We start from the raw sequence: 16,526 nt of genomic DNA on the forward strand, positions 1-16,526 counted from the left end.
CATGTCTGTAATCCCAGCTACTCAGGAGCCTGAGGCAGGAGAATCGCTTGAACCAAGGCAGAGGTTGCACTGAGCTGAGATCATGCCATTGCACTCCAGCCTGGGCAACAGAGTGAGACTCAAAAAATAACAACAACAAATAAATAAATAAATAAATAAATAATCATTCAGATTTTAAACCATTAATCAAAGAGTTTAAGAACATAAAAAATAGAATGACTATTCCCATGAATTGCATATTAAACATATTTGCATATAAGAAAAACAAAATACGAAAATGTATAGAATTATTTTCTTTAGCAACAGTAAATGGACACAAACCTCCCATTGAGTGATTACATTTTTCAGCTTCTGGATTTCAGCATCTTTCCTTTCTAGCTCTAACTTTAGTCTTTCAATTCTTCCGTCTTTCAGAACCACTTCCTGAAAAGAGAGAAACAACATTTTAGGACTTTGATTATTCTGCTAATCCTGGTTTATAATATTCCTTTGTGAAAAGTTTAAGAGCAAAAATTCTGACCTTAATTTTCTGAGGCCATCTTATGCTGTTGACTACATTTCCATTTTCACTCAATTATATAATCTTAATATATACAGTGCAAGCAAGGAAGTATTTATAATTAACCCAAACATACTGACAAACAATATCAGGGCTTTCAAAGGATATTTCTATCCTGGAACAAACATATTAAAAGTGCTCTGTGACAAGTTGTTGTTATTAGTCTATCTTAAAAATTCAAAAATTCAAAAAATGACTAAAAATACAAAATAAATAAAAAATATAAAAAATAAAATAAATAGCTTTTCTCTATATTAGCAATTAACAGGTAGAAGGCATAACTAGAAAAATAATTTCCTCACAACAGCAAGAAAAACTAACCAGAAGAATAACACTAAGAAGTGATTAGGACCAACACTAAGAAAATTATAAAATCTTGAAAATGACACAAAGTATGGTTTGTAAATAGGAAGGCTACAGGTTACTTTGTAAGTTAATTAACATTTCAATAGAAATTCCAATAGGATGTTGTTCTTTGGAACTTATAAAGATAGTAAAGACTTCATCTGGGAGAATTCAGGATGGAAGCAAACAAAAAGTTAATCTGATGAAGAAAGATTTGCCTATCAATTATATAAGGCAAAATAAATAAAATCATGGCACCTAGGTTGACAGAACAATGTACCAGAAAACAAAGTCCAGAAAGAGACTTGAGATATAAGAGTTTATTGTAAGTAAGGATGATACTTTTAAAAAGTGAGAAAATGCTGAATTACAGAATAATGGTAGGTTATAGGACAAATGGCTAACTGGGAAAAATCAGGTTAAATCGCTGTCATCTTGCACCATATACCAAAATAAACAAATTTAGTGTAAAAAAAAATCACCCCAAAGTCATACTTTCGATGAGAATATAAATGGTTCTGTTTATCTAAGGAGTAACGTGGCAACATCAACGTAGTACCCTACAAATACTCACTGAGCATCTAACTTCTAGGAGCTGGGTACACCATGGTGAACCAAACCGAAAAGATTCTGTGCTTCTTTTCTAGATTAGTAAAGCTCTTTCAAATGGTGACACTTAAATTGAACCTTGTGTGATGGGTAGGAATTGGCTAAGTAAAAAGGGGAAGTGAGAGCTTTCCAGGTAGAAAGAACAGTATGTTTAAAGGCCTTGCAGGAAGGAAGGGCCTGGAGAATTTGAAGAAAAAAATAAGCCAGTATGGTAAGATAGTGAGGGGGAAGATGGTCCAAGATGACTTTGGAAAAGCCAGTAGAGACCTGATCCTGGAGGACCTTGTAAGCCATAAGAACAGTCTGCACATGATTCTGAATAAAACAGACAGCAGTGAAGGAGGACTGCTAGGTTAGATTTGATTGTGTGAGACTTATGTTTGTAAAGGATCCCTTTTCATGCTGTGTGGAAACGAAATGGAGTGAGGTAAGACAGGTAGAAAGATCCTTTAATTGCTACTATAACCCCAGGTCAAATAAGACTATGCTTTGGATTAGGGTGAAAGCAGTATAAATACAGAGAAGTATATCTGAGAAATAATTTGGAGGTAGCATTTGATGAAAGGTTGAAAGAATGTGGCAGGTGAGGAAGAAGATGGACACTGCAATCTAAGTTTCTAGTTTAGGTAATGAGGTGAGTAGGTCAAAATTAGAAATATACTACTATTAAGTTCCAGAATCTCACTTTTACAAATTTATTTCCAAAAGATAAATGAGGTAGCGAAGTATCTATGAAAAGTGTTCATTGTAGATTTATCACAACACAAAACTGGACATCAATTTAAATGCCAAACAATAGGATATAGGTTAAATATATAGTAAATTCAAAAACTGAAAACTAAGTCACTAAAAATGCTGATATAGAGCTATAAAATAATATCTGCACGATTCCAAAATTGTAGTGTGTGCAAAGAAAAAATTCTGGAAGAATATACACCAAAACTTTAAATTATAACTGTGTGAACATGGGATTATGAAAGATTTTACTTTATTGTTTAAAATTTCCTTTTATCAAAATTATTTTATACTGAGTAAATAATCATGGAATAATACTGTTTTACTTTTGAATAAAAATAAACCATTATGTATTTTTAGAAATCTTGATGAATATGATTATCTTTGAATAAGAAGCCCTTCTGAAATTGACATAAAAAAGAGGAAAATGGAAAAGATTGATAGATGTGATTTGATGAAAGATCTCAGAAAAAAAACACTGTAACAAAATAAAAGGTAAAGGAAAACAGAAAATGCAACCAACATGATAGACATATGACCAACAAACATGAAAAAAAGTACAATCTCGCTAGTAAGCAAATCCAGGTTTTATCAAACTAGTACTTTTTTTTTTCTTCTTCTTGAGACAAAGTCTCGATCTTATCTCCCAGGCTAGAATACAGTGGTGTGATCTCAGCTCACTGCAACCTTGCCTCCCGGGTTCAAGCAATTTTCCTGCCTCAGTCTCCCAAGTAGCTGGGATTACAGGTGCCTGCCACCACTCCTGGCTGATTTTTGTATTTTTAGTAGATACAGGGTTTCACCATGTTGGCCAGGCTGGTCTTGAACTCCTGATCTCAGGCGATCCACCTGCCTCAGCCTCCCAAGGTGCTGGGATTACAGGCGTGACCCACCGCACCAGGCCAAACTGGTACATTAAAAAATTTTTTTTTCTTAGTATAAGTAATCAGAGGCAATTTACCTATAAACTGAAATTATTCCATGTATAAGAATTAATGTCCCAGGCACAGTGGCTCACGCTTGTAATCTCAGCACTTTGGGAGGCAGAGGTGAGCAGATCACCTGAGGTCGGGAGTTTGAGACCAGCCTGGCCAACATGGTGACCCTCTACTAAAAATACACAAACTAGCTGGGGGTGGTGGCACATGCCTATAATCCCAGCTACTCGAGAGGCTGAGGCACAGGGACGGCTTGAACCTGAAGGGCAAAGGTTGCAGTGCCCTGAGATTGCGCTACTGCACTCCACCCTGGGCGACAGAGTGAGACTCCATCTCAAAAACAAAAATTAAAAAAAAAAACCCAATGTCCTGAAATGCTCACCATTTGCGTTTAACTGAAAAAGTGGTCCATCTAATAGTTTCTGCACTGATGAGGGAAAAGTATATATCCATAGAAAAGTAAGACCACACTAAAATATCAGTACCCTAGCTGTTTTCTCTAGGTGAGAATGAGATTAGGGTCATTTTTCTCCCACTACAACTGAAAATTGGGGATGATAATGATACCTACCAACTTCATAGTTAGTTGTTAATAATCAAATGAGATAATACACTTTAAGTACTTAACACAGTGACTGGAATATACATAGCAAACCCTCAAATATTTATTTTTGCCATTATCATTTCTTCATTTTACTTATCAGTAGTTTCCAAAATTTCTACAAGAGATATTACTTTTAAAACAAAGTTGTATTGTTTTAATGTATACTGATTTTAATGAAGTCCTACATTTCAATAAAACCTTTTAAAAGTATCTTCTAAGTAGAAAATATTATACTAAAATGAGGATGAAAAGATGTACAAGATAAAGCCTATGCCTACAAGGGATCTGTAATCTATTAAAAATGACAGGGAAAACGTGTGATGTGAAATGTGCCATAAGAAAAACAAAATGCTATGGGGTATAGAAAAAGGAAAATTATATCCAGGTTTTCTGTGTCTCGGGTTTGGGGTTCGGCTGAGGCAGTGAGAGAGAGCTTCTGGGAGGAGATGGCATGTGAAATGAATGAAATGAACCTTGAATAAAGCTGGGACGCACCCAGCATTCTGTGACAGGAATGGTCTACTCCAGCTAGAAGAAAAATTGGAAGAGTACAAACAGCTAAAGATAATTAAGGATATCCTGTATAACAAGGTTTTCAAACTTATTTGACAGTGCCCTATGATAGGAATGTTTTACACAGACACACAGACACATGCACACATAGAAACAACTTTCACAAAATATAAATAGGTGTCACATACTCTGACATTTTCTCCTTTCCCATTTTTTGGTAGCAACCTACTAAATTGATTTTAGGACCTACTGAATGGGTTGGGAAACTCAGTTTGAAAAGCATAGCCTAAGGACTTTAGGTGTCAGGTCAAGGACACTGTACTTAATTCAACAGACACTGAAGTTTAAGGGCACAGCATGGCATGATGGAAGTAAAGATTTATAAAAAGGCATTTGTTAGCAGGGTGTAACACATTATCTGGCATTAAAGGCAAGAAGCATAAAGATTGGTTAGATTACTGAAATAATGCCAGTAAGAGATAATGAGAGCCTAAATTAGAGAATGTTGGTAAAAATGGAAACAAAGATAGATCGGAAAATATTTCAAAGATTTAAAACTTCAAAATCTTGAAAAACAGAAAAGTGAAAAAACAAAACAAAACAAAAAAACACTGTAGAATCTGGATACCTAGGTAAAATGAGGAAACCAAAAACTGAAATGACAGAAGTCAAGCCAAATGCTTCGTGTGGAGAGGAAGATGATGAGCCTGGGTTTGAACACAGTGAGAGTAAAGTATGCATCAAACAACAGGATGGAATATGCCACAAAGATAATTAATAAAACAGAGCCCCAAAGGCCACAAGAGGGGACGGGATCAGGGATGACTGATCCACCTAGCACTGGTGCAGTTGTGGAGAAATTAGTAAGCTCACATCCTGCTGCTAGAAGACAGTATGTTGAATGCACCAAGAGCAACACAGAAGCTTATATCCTTTGATTCAATTACTATCTAAAACAATCTACTCCAAGGAAACAATTCACCAAAATATTAAATGTATGATCAGTGAATATCAAGCCATCAATTCTAAACAATGTTCAATAATAGGGCAAGTACCAAGCAACTTACAGCATGTTGATGTGGCAGGATATAACACCTGGTTTACAAAAGGGGTTAGAAAACTAGATTCATTATTGTTAAAATTATTTTAAAATACCTATGCATCTAGGCATTTTCCTAGAAAAACACTATTAACAAATGAAACTAGGCTGGGCATGGTGGCTCATGCCCATAATCTCAGCAATTTGTGAGGCTGAGGTGGGCAGATCACTTGAGGTCAGGAGTTCGAGACCAGCCTGGCCAACATAGCAAAACCCTGTCTATAGTTTAAAAAAAAACAAAAAACAAAACACAAAAATTAGCTGGGCATGGTGATGTATGCCAGTAATCCCAGCTACTTGGGAGGGTGAGGCAGAAGCATTGCTTGAACCCAGGAGGTGAAGGTTGTACTGAGCCAAAAGAATGCTACAGAACTCCCGCCAGGTGACAGAGTGAGACTCCATCTCAAAAAAAAAAAAAAAAAAAAAGAAATTACATGTCATGTGAAGAATGACAGTCTTAGGGTTGATTTACTTTTCACTTTTAAAAATGCCTAGTATATCAATGTATGCACAGTTAAAAAGGATTTTAACCTTGGAAAGCAGAAGAGTTTTCTTTGAGAAAGAAGCACAATGGGTAGAGGAAAGAGGTATACATGGAGAGAGAAGTGGATAATTCTTTAAATGGCATGAATCCTCTTTTCTCTCCTTTACACTTAATGAAATGCTATGAAAAAATTCTAATTTTCTCACTTAGGAAAAACTTCACATATGCAAAAGAATTTTATGTATGACACATTAGGTAAAAGAAAATAAACCAAAAGCAGATTAAGAATTTGACAATACCAATACCTTACCAATACCATCCCTCTCTCCAATCACACCCCTTTTCCCTCCTCTCCTGAGGATATCCATGATTACAGATTCTGTCATTCTTTTCCTTTGTTAAAGTCTTTTACTACATGTATATGAAGCCCTGAATAATGTATTACATTTCTATTTTTAATTTTTATTTATTTTTTTGAGACAGGGTCTTGCTTCAATGACCAGGTTGAAAGACAGTGGCATGATCACAGCTCCCTGCAGCCTTGACTTAACAGGTTCAATCAATCCTCCCACCTCAGCCTTCTGAGTAGCTGAGACTATAGGTGCATGCCAACACACCTGGATAATTTTTTTTTTGTAGAGACAGGGCTATTTAAAAAAATTTATATGAATGTCATCAAATTATTATTTGGTGATCTGTGTTTTTCATTAAATGCTATGCTCTTGATATGCATCCATGTTGCTATGTATAACTACAACTTACTTCTCTTATTCTTTTGCTATTACAAACAACTGAGTTTTGAACACTTTTTTTGGACATGTCTTCAAGGTTTAATCTAGGCATAGAATTTCTAGAACATAACGTCATGCCCATTATCTTCAACTTTAAAAGTAAATGCCAAATTGTTTTCCAAAATGGTTATACCAATTTACATTCCCACTAGTGGTATGTTAATGCTATTCTATATCCTTACTAATAATTAGTAGTCTTTACCTTCCTTCGGTTTTTTCCTAGGCCCTGCAGTGAAATTAATATTACTGTAATAAACTTTGCTTTCTGCTCAAAAACCTTCAAAAATTCTTTAATGTCTGCTGACTAAATTATAAACCAGCCTTTAAATTCGCTATAATCTTTTCCAACTTAACTTACCAAATTTATACTACATTCCTCTATAAACCTTCTATTTTAATGAAACTGGTTTATACTTCATTACCTCCATACTTTTACTCAAGGCATCCCAGTTTCTTCTTCATCTCTGCATGTTCAAATTCTATTGTCTTCATAGAATGGCTGAATGGATTAAGAAATAAGACCCAATGATCTGTTGCCTACAAGAAACACATTTCACCTATGAAGACATACATAGACTGAAAATAAAGGGAAGAAAAAAGATATTCCATGACAAGGGAAACCAAAAAAGAGCAGAAGTAGCTATATTAATATCAGACAAAATAGATTTCAAGACAAGAACTATAAGAAGAAACAAAGAAGGTCACTATATAAAGATAAAGGGGTCAGTTCAGCAAGAGGATATAACAATTTTAAATACATATATACCCAACACTGGAGCACTCAGATATATAAAGCAAATTTTATTAGAGCTAAAGAGAGAGATGGGCCCCAATACAATAATAGCTGGTGATTTCAACACTCCACTTTCAGCACTGGACAGATCTTTTAGAAACAAAATCAACAAAGAAACACTGGACTTAACCTGCACTATAAACCAAAAGGACCAATAGATATTGACAGAACTTTTCATCCAACAGCTTCAGAATACACATTCTTTTCTTCAATACACAGATAATTCTCAAGGACAGACCCTATGTTAGGTCACAAAACAAGTCCTAAAACATCAAAAAAATTGAAATAGTATCAAGCATCTTTTCTGACCACAATGAAATAAAACTACAAATCAAGGACAAAAAGAATTTTAGAAACTATACAAATACATGGAAATTAAACAATATCCTCCTGAACGATCAGTGGCTCAACAAAGAAATTAGGAAGGAAACTGAAACATTTCTTGAAACAAATGCTAATGGAAAACACACCAAAAGCTATGGGATACAATAAAGGCAGTACTAAGAGGAAAATTTAAAGCTGTAAGTGCCTACATCAAAAAAGAAGAAAAACTTCAAATAACCTAACAATTAATGTTAAAGAACTAGAAAAGCAAGAACAAACCAAGCACAAAATTTGAAGAAAAGAAATAAACATCAGAGCAGAAATAAATGAAACTAAAATGAAATCAATATAAAAGAAATAAATGAAACTGAAATGAAGAATCCAAAAGTTGATTTTTTGAAAATTAAACAAAATTTTAAAAAATTTAAAATTACAAAAAAAAAAGAAAATTAAAATTGACAAACCTTTAACCGCATCAAGAAAAGAGAAGTTCCAAATAAAACAGAGATTTAAAAAAGGGACATTACAACTAATACTACAGAAATTCAAAGGATCATTAGTGGCTACTCTGAGCAACTATATGCCAATAAATTGAAAAATCTAGAGGGAATGGACAAATTCCTAGACACATACAACCTACCAAGATTGAACCATGAAGAAACCCAAAATCTGAACAGACCAATAATAAGACTGAAGCCATAATAAAAAGTCTTCCAATAAAGAAAAGCCCAGGATCCAATGGCTTTACTGCTGAATTCTACCAAACACTTAAGGAATTAATACAAATCCTACTCAAACTATTTTGAGAAAAGACGAGGAGAGAGTACTTCCAAACTCCTTCTATGAGGCCCCGATACCAAAACCAGACAAAGAAATATCAAAAAAAGAAAACTAGAGGCCAATATCTGATGAATATCGATGCAAAAAATCCTGAAAAAAATACTGAATTCAAGAACAGATTGAAAAGATCATTCATTATGACCAACTGGGATTTATCCCAGGAATGCAAGGCTGGTTCAACGTATATAAATCAATACATCACATCAACAGAATGAAGGGCAAAAACCACATGATCATTTCAACTGATGCTGAAAAAGCATTTGATAAAATTCAACATCCTTTCACAATAAAAACTGTCAAAAAACTGGGTATAGAAGGAACATATCTCAACATAATAAAAGCCATACACAATAAACCCACAGCAAGTAATATACTGGATGGGGAAAAACTGAAAGCCTTTCCTCTAAGATCTAGAACAAGACAAGGATGCCCACTTTCACCCTGTTATTCATTGTAGTACAGGAAGTCCTAGCTAGCGCAATCAGACAAGAGAAAGAAAGGGCATCTAAATTGGAAAGGAAGAAGTCAAATTATTCTTGTTTGCAGATGATATCACTTTATATTTGGAAAAACCTAAATGCTCCACAAAGATATTATTAGAACTGATAAACTTAGTAAAGTGGTAGGATACAAAATCAACCTTGAAAAATCAGTAGCATTTCTACAGGCCACAGAGAACAATCTGAAAAAAAATAAAAAAATGTAATCCCATTTACAATAGCCATAAATAAAAGTAAATACCTAGGAATTAACCAAACAAGATCTCTATAATGAAAACTATAAAACACTGATGAATGAAACTGAAGAAGAGATGACAAAATGGAAAGATATTCCATGTTCATGGGTTAGAAGAATCAATATTGTTAAAATGTCCATACCACCCAAAGCAATCTACAGATTCAATGTAATCCCTATCAAAATACCAATGACATTCTTCACAGAAATAGAAAAAACAATCCTAAAATATACATGAAACCACAAAAGACACAGAATAGCCAAAGATATCTTAAGCAAAAAGAAGAAAACTGAATGAATCATGTTACCTGACTTCAAATTATACTACAGAGCTATAGTAACCAAATACCAAGGTACTGGCATACACACACACACACACATAGACCACTGGAACAGAACAGAGAACCCAGAAACAAATCCACACACCTACAGTGAACTCATTTTTGGCAAAGGTGTCAAGAACATACACTGGGGAAAAATGTCTATTCAATAAATGGCGCTAGGAAAATTGGATATCCATATGCAGAAGAATGAAACTAGACACCTATCTCTTCCAAAAATCAAATAAAACTGGAGTTGCCACATGATCCCACAATCCTGCTGGATATATACCCAAATGAAAGGAAATCAGTATACGGAAGAGATATCTGCACTCCCATGTTTATCACAGCACCGTTTATAATAGCCAAGATTTGGAAGCAACCTAAGTGCACATCAACACATGAATGAATAAAGAAAATGTGGTATTTATACATGATGGAGTACTCTTTATCCATAAAAAAATTGTTATTTGCAACAACATGGGTGGAACTGGAGGTCATACGCTAAGTGAAATAAGCCAGGCACAGAAAGGCAAACATCACATGTTCTCACTTATTTGTGAGAGCTACAATTCAGAACAACTGAACTAATGGGAGTTACAAAGGAGAAGGATGGTTTCTAGAGGCTGGGAAAGGCAGTGAGGGGGTGGGCAGGAGGTAAGGATAGTTAATCTGTACCAAAAAATTAGAAAGAATGAATAAGACCTAATATGTGATAGCACAACAGGGTGACTAGACAATAATTTAATTGTACATTTAAAAATAACTAAAATAGCATAATTGGATTGTTTGTAACACAAAGGATATGTGCTTATGTAAGCATTGCATGCCTGTATCAAAATATCTCCTGGAACCCATAAATACATACACCTACTATGTAGCCACAAAAAATAATTAAAAAAAAAAAAAAAAAAAAAAAAACGCAAAGAAAACCCAAATCCTACTCTAAGTTCCTAATTCAAATGCTATTTTCTCCTCACAAAGCCATCTCTGATCCCCTTTCCTGTGAATTACTATAGCATTTTAACAGTGTATCTTTTCTGGGGCTCACCATTTTTTGCTTGTACAAAAATAATTATCTATTAAGTACATACTGGTGGAAAACATGTTCTGCTCAACATTTTAAATCATAATCTAAAACTTCCCTAATAGTGTAAGAATGGCAGGTAATTTCATCCCAATGTAATAAAATTGATAAAACTGTTTGATTTCAAAGTCTGTTCTCTTTCCACTATGTCACACTATCACTTCGGTTTTATATCATACTGCTACTTAATTATTTAAACGTGTTAATATCAAGTTATATACCCAACTTTGTTCTATAAAGGCCTTGAGGAACCTAATTATGTGCTGAAATATACAAATATCATTCCTTCTATCCAAAAATGATCTCAGGTGGCTTTAAAATTAAGAAGATACTACAAAGGGGAAAATCATAATGAAAAGGAAAACCATAATCAATGAAAAAGAAGTGAATACACTAACCGTAAATGTTAATTAACATGGTTGCTTGGTGATATGGTTTGGCTCTGCCCCCACCCAAATCTCATCTTGAATTATAATCATCCCCAAGTGTCAAGGTGGAACCAGGTGGAGAGGGCGGTTTCCCCCATACTGTTCTTCGGTTAGTGAGTGAGTTCTCATAAAAGCTGATGGTTTTATAAGGGGATTCCCCTCTTTGCTCAGCCCTCATTCTCTCTTTTGCCATCCTGTGAAGAGGTGCCTCACACCATGATTGTAAGCCTCCTGAGGCCTCCCTAGCCACACAGAACTGTGAGTCAAATCTCTTTTCTTTATAAATTACCCAATCTCGGGTATTTCTTCACAGCAGTATGTGAACGGACTAATACAGTAAATTGGTACCACAGAGAGTCAGGGGCTGCTATAAAGATACCTGAAAATGTGGATGTGACTTTGGAACTGGGTAATAGGCAGAGGCTGGAACACTTTGGAGGGTTTAGAAGACAGGAAAATGTGGGAAAATCTGGAACTTCCTAGAGACTTTTTGAATGACAACGAAGCCCAGGCTGAGGTGGTCTCAGATGGAGATGAGGAACTTGTTGGGAAATGGAGTAAAGGTCATTCTTGCTACGCTTTAGCCAAGAAACTGGTGGCTTTTTGCTGCTGCCCTAGAGATCTGTGTAACTCTGAGCTTCAGAGAGGTGATTTAGGGTACCTGGTGAAAGAAATTTCTAAGCAGCAAAGCATTCAAGAGGTGTCAGAGCATAAAAGTTCAGAAAATTTGCAGCCTGACAATGCAGTAGAAAAGAAAAACCTGGCCGGGCGTGGTGGCTCAAGCCTGTAATCCCAGCACTTTGGGAGGCCGAGACGGGCGGATCACGAGGTCAGGAAATCGAGACCATCCTGGCTAACACGGTGAAACCCCGTTTCTACTAAAAAAAAACACACAAAAAACTAGCCGGGCGAGGTGGCGGTCGCCTGTAGAAAAATGTCTGTACTTTCTGCACAATTTTTCTGTAAACCTAAACTGCTCTAGAAAATAAAATCTAGGGTGGGTGTGGTGACTCATGCCTGTAATCCCAGCACTTTGGGAGGCCAAGGCAGGTGGATCACCTGAGGTCAGGAGTTTGAGACCAGCCTGGTCAACATGATGAAACCCCATCTCTACAAAAATACAAAAATTAGCTGGGTGTGGTGGCGCATGCCTGTAGTCCCAGCTGCTCGAGAGGCTGAGTGAGGCAGGAGAATCGTTTGAACCCGGGAGGTGAAGGTTGCAGTGAGCCGAGATCACGCCACTGTACTACAGCAGGGCGACAGAGTGAGACTCCATCTCAGAAAAAAAAAAAAGAAAAGAAAAATCTATTTTCTGGGTAGAAATTCAAATCTACTGCACAAGTGAGGAGGAGCCAAATGCTCATCACCAAGACAATGGGGAAAATTTCTCCAGGGCATGTCAGAGACCTTCACAGAAGCCCCTTCCATCACAGGCCTGGAAGCCTAGGAGGGAAAATTGGTTTTCTGGGCTGGGTCCAGGGCCCCTATGCTGTGTGCAGCCTACGGACTTGGTGCCCTATGTCCCAGCTGCTCCAGCCATGGCTAAATGGGGCCAAGGTACAGCTCAGGCTTTTGCTTCAGAAGGGGCAAGCCCCAAGCCTAGGCAGCTTCTACATGATGTTGGTCCTGTGCACAGAAGAGAAGAACTGACGTTTGGGAACCGCTGCCTAGATTTCAAAGGATGTATGGAAACTCCTGGATGTCCAGGTAGAGGTATGGTACAGGGGCAGAGCCCTCACGGAGAACCTCTGCTAAGGCAGTGTGGAAGGGAAATGTGGGGTCAGAGCCCCCACACAGAGTCCCTACTGGGGCACTGCCTAGCAGAGCTATGAGAAGAGGGCCACTGTCTTCCAGACCCCAGAATGGTAGATCCATCCACGGTTTGCACTGGAAAAACCGCAGGCACTCAATGCCAGCCATGAAAGCAGTCAGTTAGTGGGGGTTGTACCCTGCAAAGCCACAGGGGCAGAGCTACCCAACGCCGTGGGAGCCTATCTCTTGCATCAGCAAGACCTGGATGTGAGATGTGGAGTCAAAGGAGATCATTTCGGAACTTTAAGGTTTAACGACTGCCCTATTGGATTTCAGACTTGCATGGGGCTTGTAGCCCTTTTTGGCCAATTTCTCCAATTTGGAATGGGCGTATTTACCCAACGCCCGTACTCCCACTATATCTAGGAAGTAACTAACTTACAGGCTCAGAGGCAGAAGGGACTTGCCTTGTCTCAGATGAAACTTTAGAGTTAGACTTTTGGGTTAATCCTGGAATGAGTTAAGACTTTGGAAGACTTTTGGGAAGGCATGATTGCGTTTTGAAATGTGAGGACATGAGACTTGGGAGGGGCCTGGGGCAGAATGATATGGTTGGCTGGGCCCATGTGTCAAAGGTGGGACCAGGTGAGAGATAACTGAATTATGGGGATGGTTTCCCTCATACTGTTCTTGTGATAGTGAGTGAAGACTCATGAGACCTAATGGTCTATAAGGCGCTTCCCCCTTCACTTGGCACTCATTCTATCCTGCCACCCTGTGAAGAGGTGCTTTCTACCATGATTGTAAGTTTCCTCAGGCCTCCCCAGCCAAATGAACTGTGAGTCAATTAAACCTCTTTCCTTTATAAATTACCCAGTCTTGGGTATTTCTTCATAGCAGCATGAGAATGGACTAATATGCTTGGATTGCACATAAAATTTGGAAGTCGAGGAAAGATAAGAAAACATTAAATTTAATTCAGTGCCAGAAAGAACTTCGCGAGTACATCAGGGTAGGCAAGGATTTCCCACTACTAAGTTGAGAATAGATTTTCCATAAGAAATAGTGTTATTTACAAATAAATCTTATTGCTGCTTTAGAGTAAAAAGTTCTTAAAGCTTCTCCTGTATACCATATAACACAAACATTAATAGATGGCGTTAATTTGCTGTATGACTGAATTTACCAGTCTTTGCAGTAAACAAAGAGATAACATCCATTGAAGAGAGGAAAAGATGGAAAACAGATGGGAACCAGATTCCAAATTTGGAATGGCTATTGTAGGAATTTGTCGAAGTTAGAAAGAGATCAATCAAAGGACCATTAAGAAGAAATTAGACTATGGCAAAAGTTACATAGCACTGATTTTCAGATAACATTAGCAGTGTTTTAAAAAATACTTTTTAAACACCTGGTGGCCGGAGAATTAAAACAGGCAAGGTAGACAATATTGTGAGAGCCAATGCTACATACTGGCAAGAAAGGAATCACAGAAAATTAAGGAAGTAAAGGTAAAGTGTTCATGGGGACATTACTGAAATTACTACAAGTTTCAAGCTGGGAGAATTGATGGATTGGAGGTCAATACAGAGTAAAGAACAGGTTCATAGTTAAGACGAAGTAAGAGACTAGTGGTTATGGTGAAAAAAATAAATGCAGACATAGAGGTCTGAGGGGTAACACACTTTCTCTGTATGATGGAATTTAAGATGTGGCAGTGAGGATCTTGGAGTATGTCTCACCTCTTCCTGGTCCCATATAACCAGGACCAGGGTATGAGGAGAGAAAGCATTTTTTTCTCCCTCAGATAATATATTTTGGGTAACACTGGTATGTAGCAGAGGCTGGCAACTTTTTCTGTAAAGGGTCCAACAACAAACATCTTAGACTTTATGGGTTTTATACAGTCTCTGTCACATATTTTTTGTTGTTTTGAGATGGAGTCTTGCTGTGTTATCCAGGCTAGAGCGCAGTGGTGCGATCTTGGCTCACTGCAATCTCTGCCTCCTGGGTTCAAATGATTCTCCTGCCTCAGCCTTCCAAGTAGCTGGGACTACAGGTGCCCACCACAACACTCGATTTTTTTTATTTTATTTTTAGTACAGACAGGGTTTCACCATGTTGGCCAGGCTGGTCTCGAACTCCTGACCTCAAGTGATCCGCCTGTCTCAGTCTCCCAAAAGTGCTGGGATTACAGGCATGAGCCACAGCACCCAGCCATATTCTCTCTTTTCTTTTTTAATTTTTAAAATTATTTAATTTTGAAACACAGTCTTGCTCTGTCACTCAGGCTGGAGTCCAGAGGCACGATCTTGGCTCACTGCAACCCCACCTCCTGGGTTCAAGCAATTCTCATGTCTCAGCCTACCAAGTAGCTGAGATTCTAGGCATGTGCCACCATGCTTGGTTAATTTTTGTATTTTTAGTGGAGATGAGGTTTTGCTGTGTTGGCCAGGTTGGTCTTGAACTTCTGGTCTCAAGTGATCTGTCTGCTTCAGCCTCCCAAGCTGCTGGGATTACAGGTGTGAGCCACCGTGCCAGGCTCTTTTCTCTTTTTTAAATACTATTTTGAAAATATGAATGCCATTCTTAGCTTACAGTCCTTGTAATAACAGACCACTGACCAGATTTGATTCATGGGCTATAGCTTATTCTGTTGTATAGGATAAAATTCTAACTTCTTAGTTTCACAGAAAAGAGATTTCTGACATAAATCCAATCTATTTCTTCAGTCATGTCATCCCAGACTTGCTTAACCGTAAACTTTTTAGCTGCAGAATTTTTCAGTTTCCTAAATATTTAGTCTAGGGCCTTTTATATTTCAGGACGTCTATTCTTGTAGCTCCCTTAGACCCAAAGTCTTTCTCTGTTTCTCAGCTTATACAGTTCCTCACTATCCATACTCCATCCCAAATGTCACTTTTTATATAACCATCACAATTCACCCAAGCAGTGATCAATTACCTTCACTATTCAAAATCTCCTTTTTTTTTTTGAGATGGAGTCTCGCTCTGTCGCCCAGGCTGGAGTGCAGTGGCCAGATCTCAGCTCACTGCAAGCTCCGCCTCCCGGGTTGACGCCATTCTCCTGCCTCAGCTTCCCGAGTAGCTGGGACTACAGGCGCCTGCCACCTCGCCCAGCTAGTTTTTTTTTTTTTTTGTATTTTTTAGTAGAGACGGGGTTTCACCGCGTTAGCTAGGATGGTCTCGATCTCCTGACCTCGTGATCCGCCTGTCTTGGCCTTCCAAAGTGCTGGGATTACAGGCTTGAGCCACCACGCCCGGCCAAAACCTCTTTTTTATTGTTCATATCTTCCTTAAAGTCTTCATTTGTGCTGAATGATGATCCTTTTACAGGTCTACCTCTCCATATCCCCACAACTCTGAGTGTCTAAGGGAAGAGAGGTCTTACGCATCTTCGTGTTTCCACTCCCTCCTCTGAGTGCCTAACAGTACACGGCTTATGGCACATGCTCAGCAAACAGTCATCAATGAATGAACTAGTTCATATAGTATAAGTATACTTCATACTTTCTAATATAAATATTTGAGTGATAATTACTAAGATCAT

The 16,526-nt window shown here is 37.6% G+C and overlaps 1 protein-coding gene across 1 annotated transcript in view; it reads right to left on the reverse strand.

Moving 5' to 3' along the window:
- The window catches only part of GKAP1 (G kinase anchoring protein 1), an 81,087-nt gene that overhangs the window by 13,482 nt on the left and 51,079 nt on the right, over positions 1-16,526 (reverse strand). The window contains 1 exon segment of the mRNA XM_017872377.1: positions 322-423. Coding sequence (XP_017727866.1) covers positions 322-423 — 102 coding nt within the window.

Source organism: Rhinopithecus bieti, unplaced genomic scaffold (assembly GCF_001698545.2).
Source record: "Rhinopithecus bieti isolate Rb0 unplaced genomic scaffold, ASM169854v2 scaffold_5948, whole genome shotgun sequence".
Taxonomy (NCBI): Eukaryota; Metazoa; Chordata; class Mammalia; order Primates; family Cercopithecidae; genus Rhinopithecus; species Rhinopithecus bieti.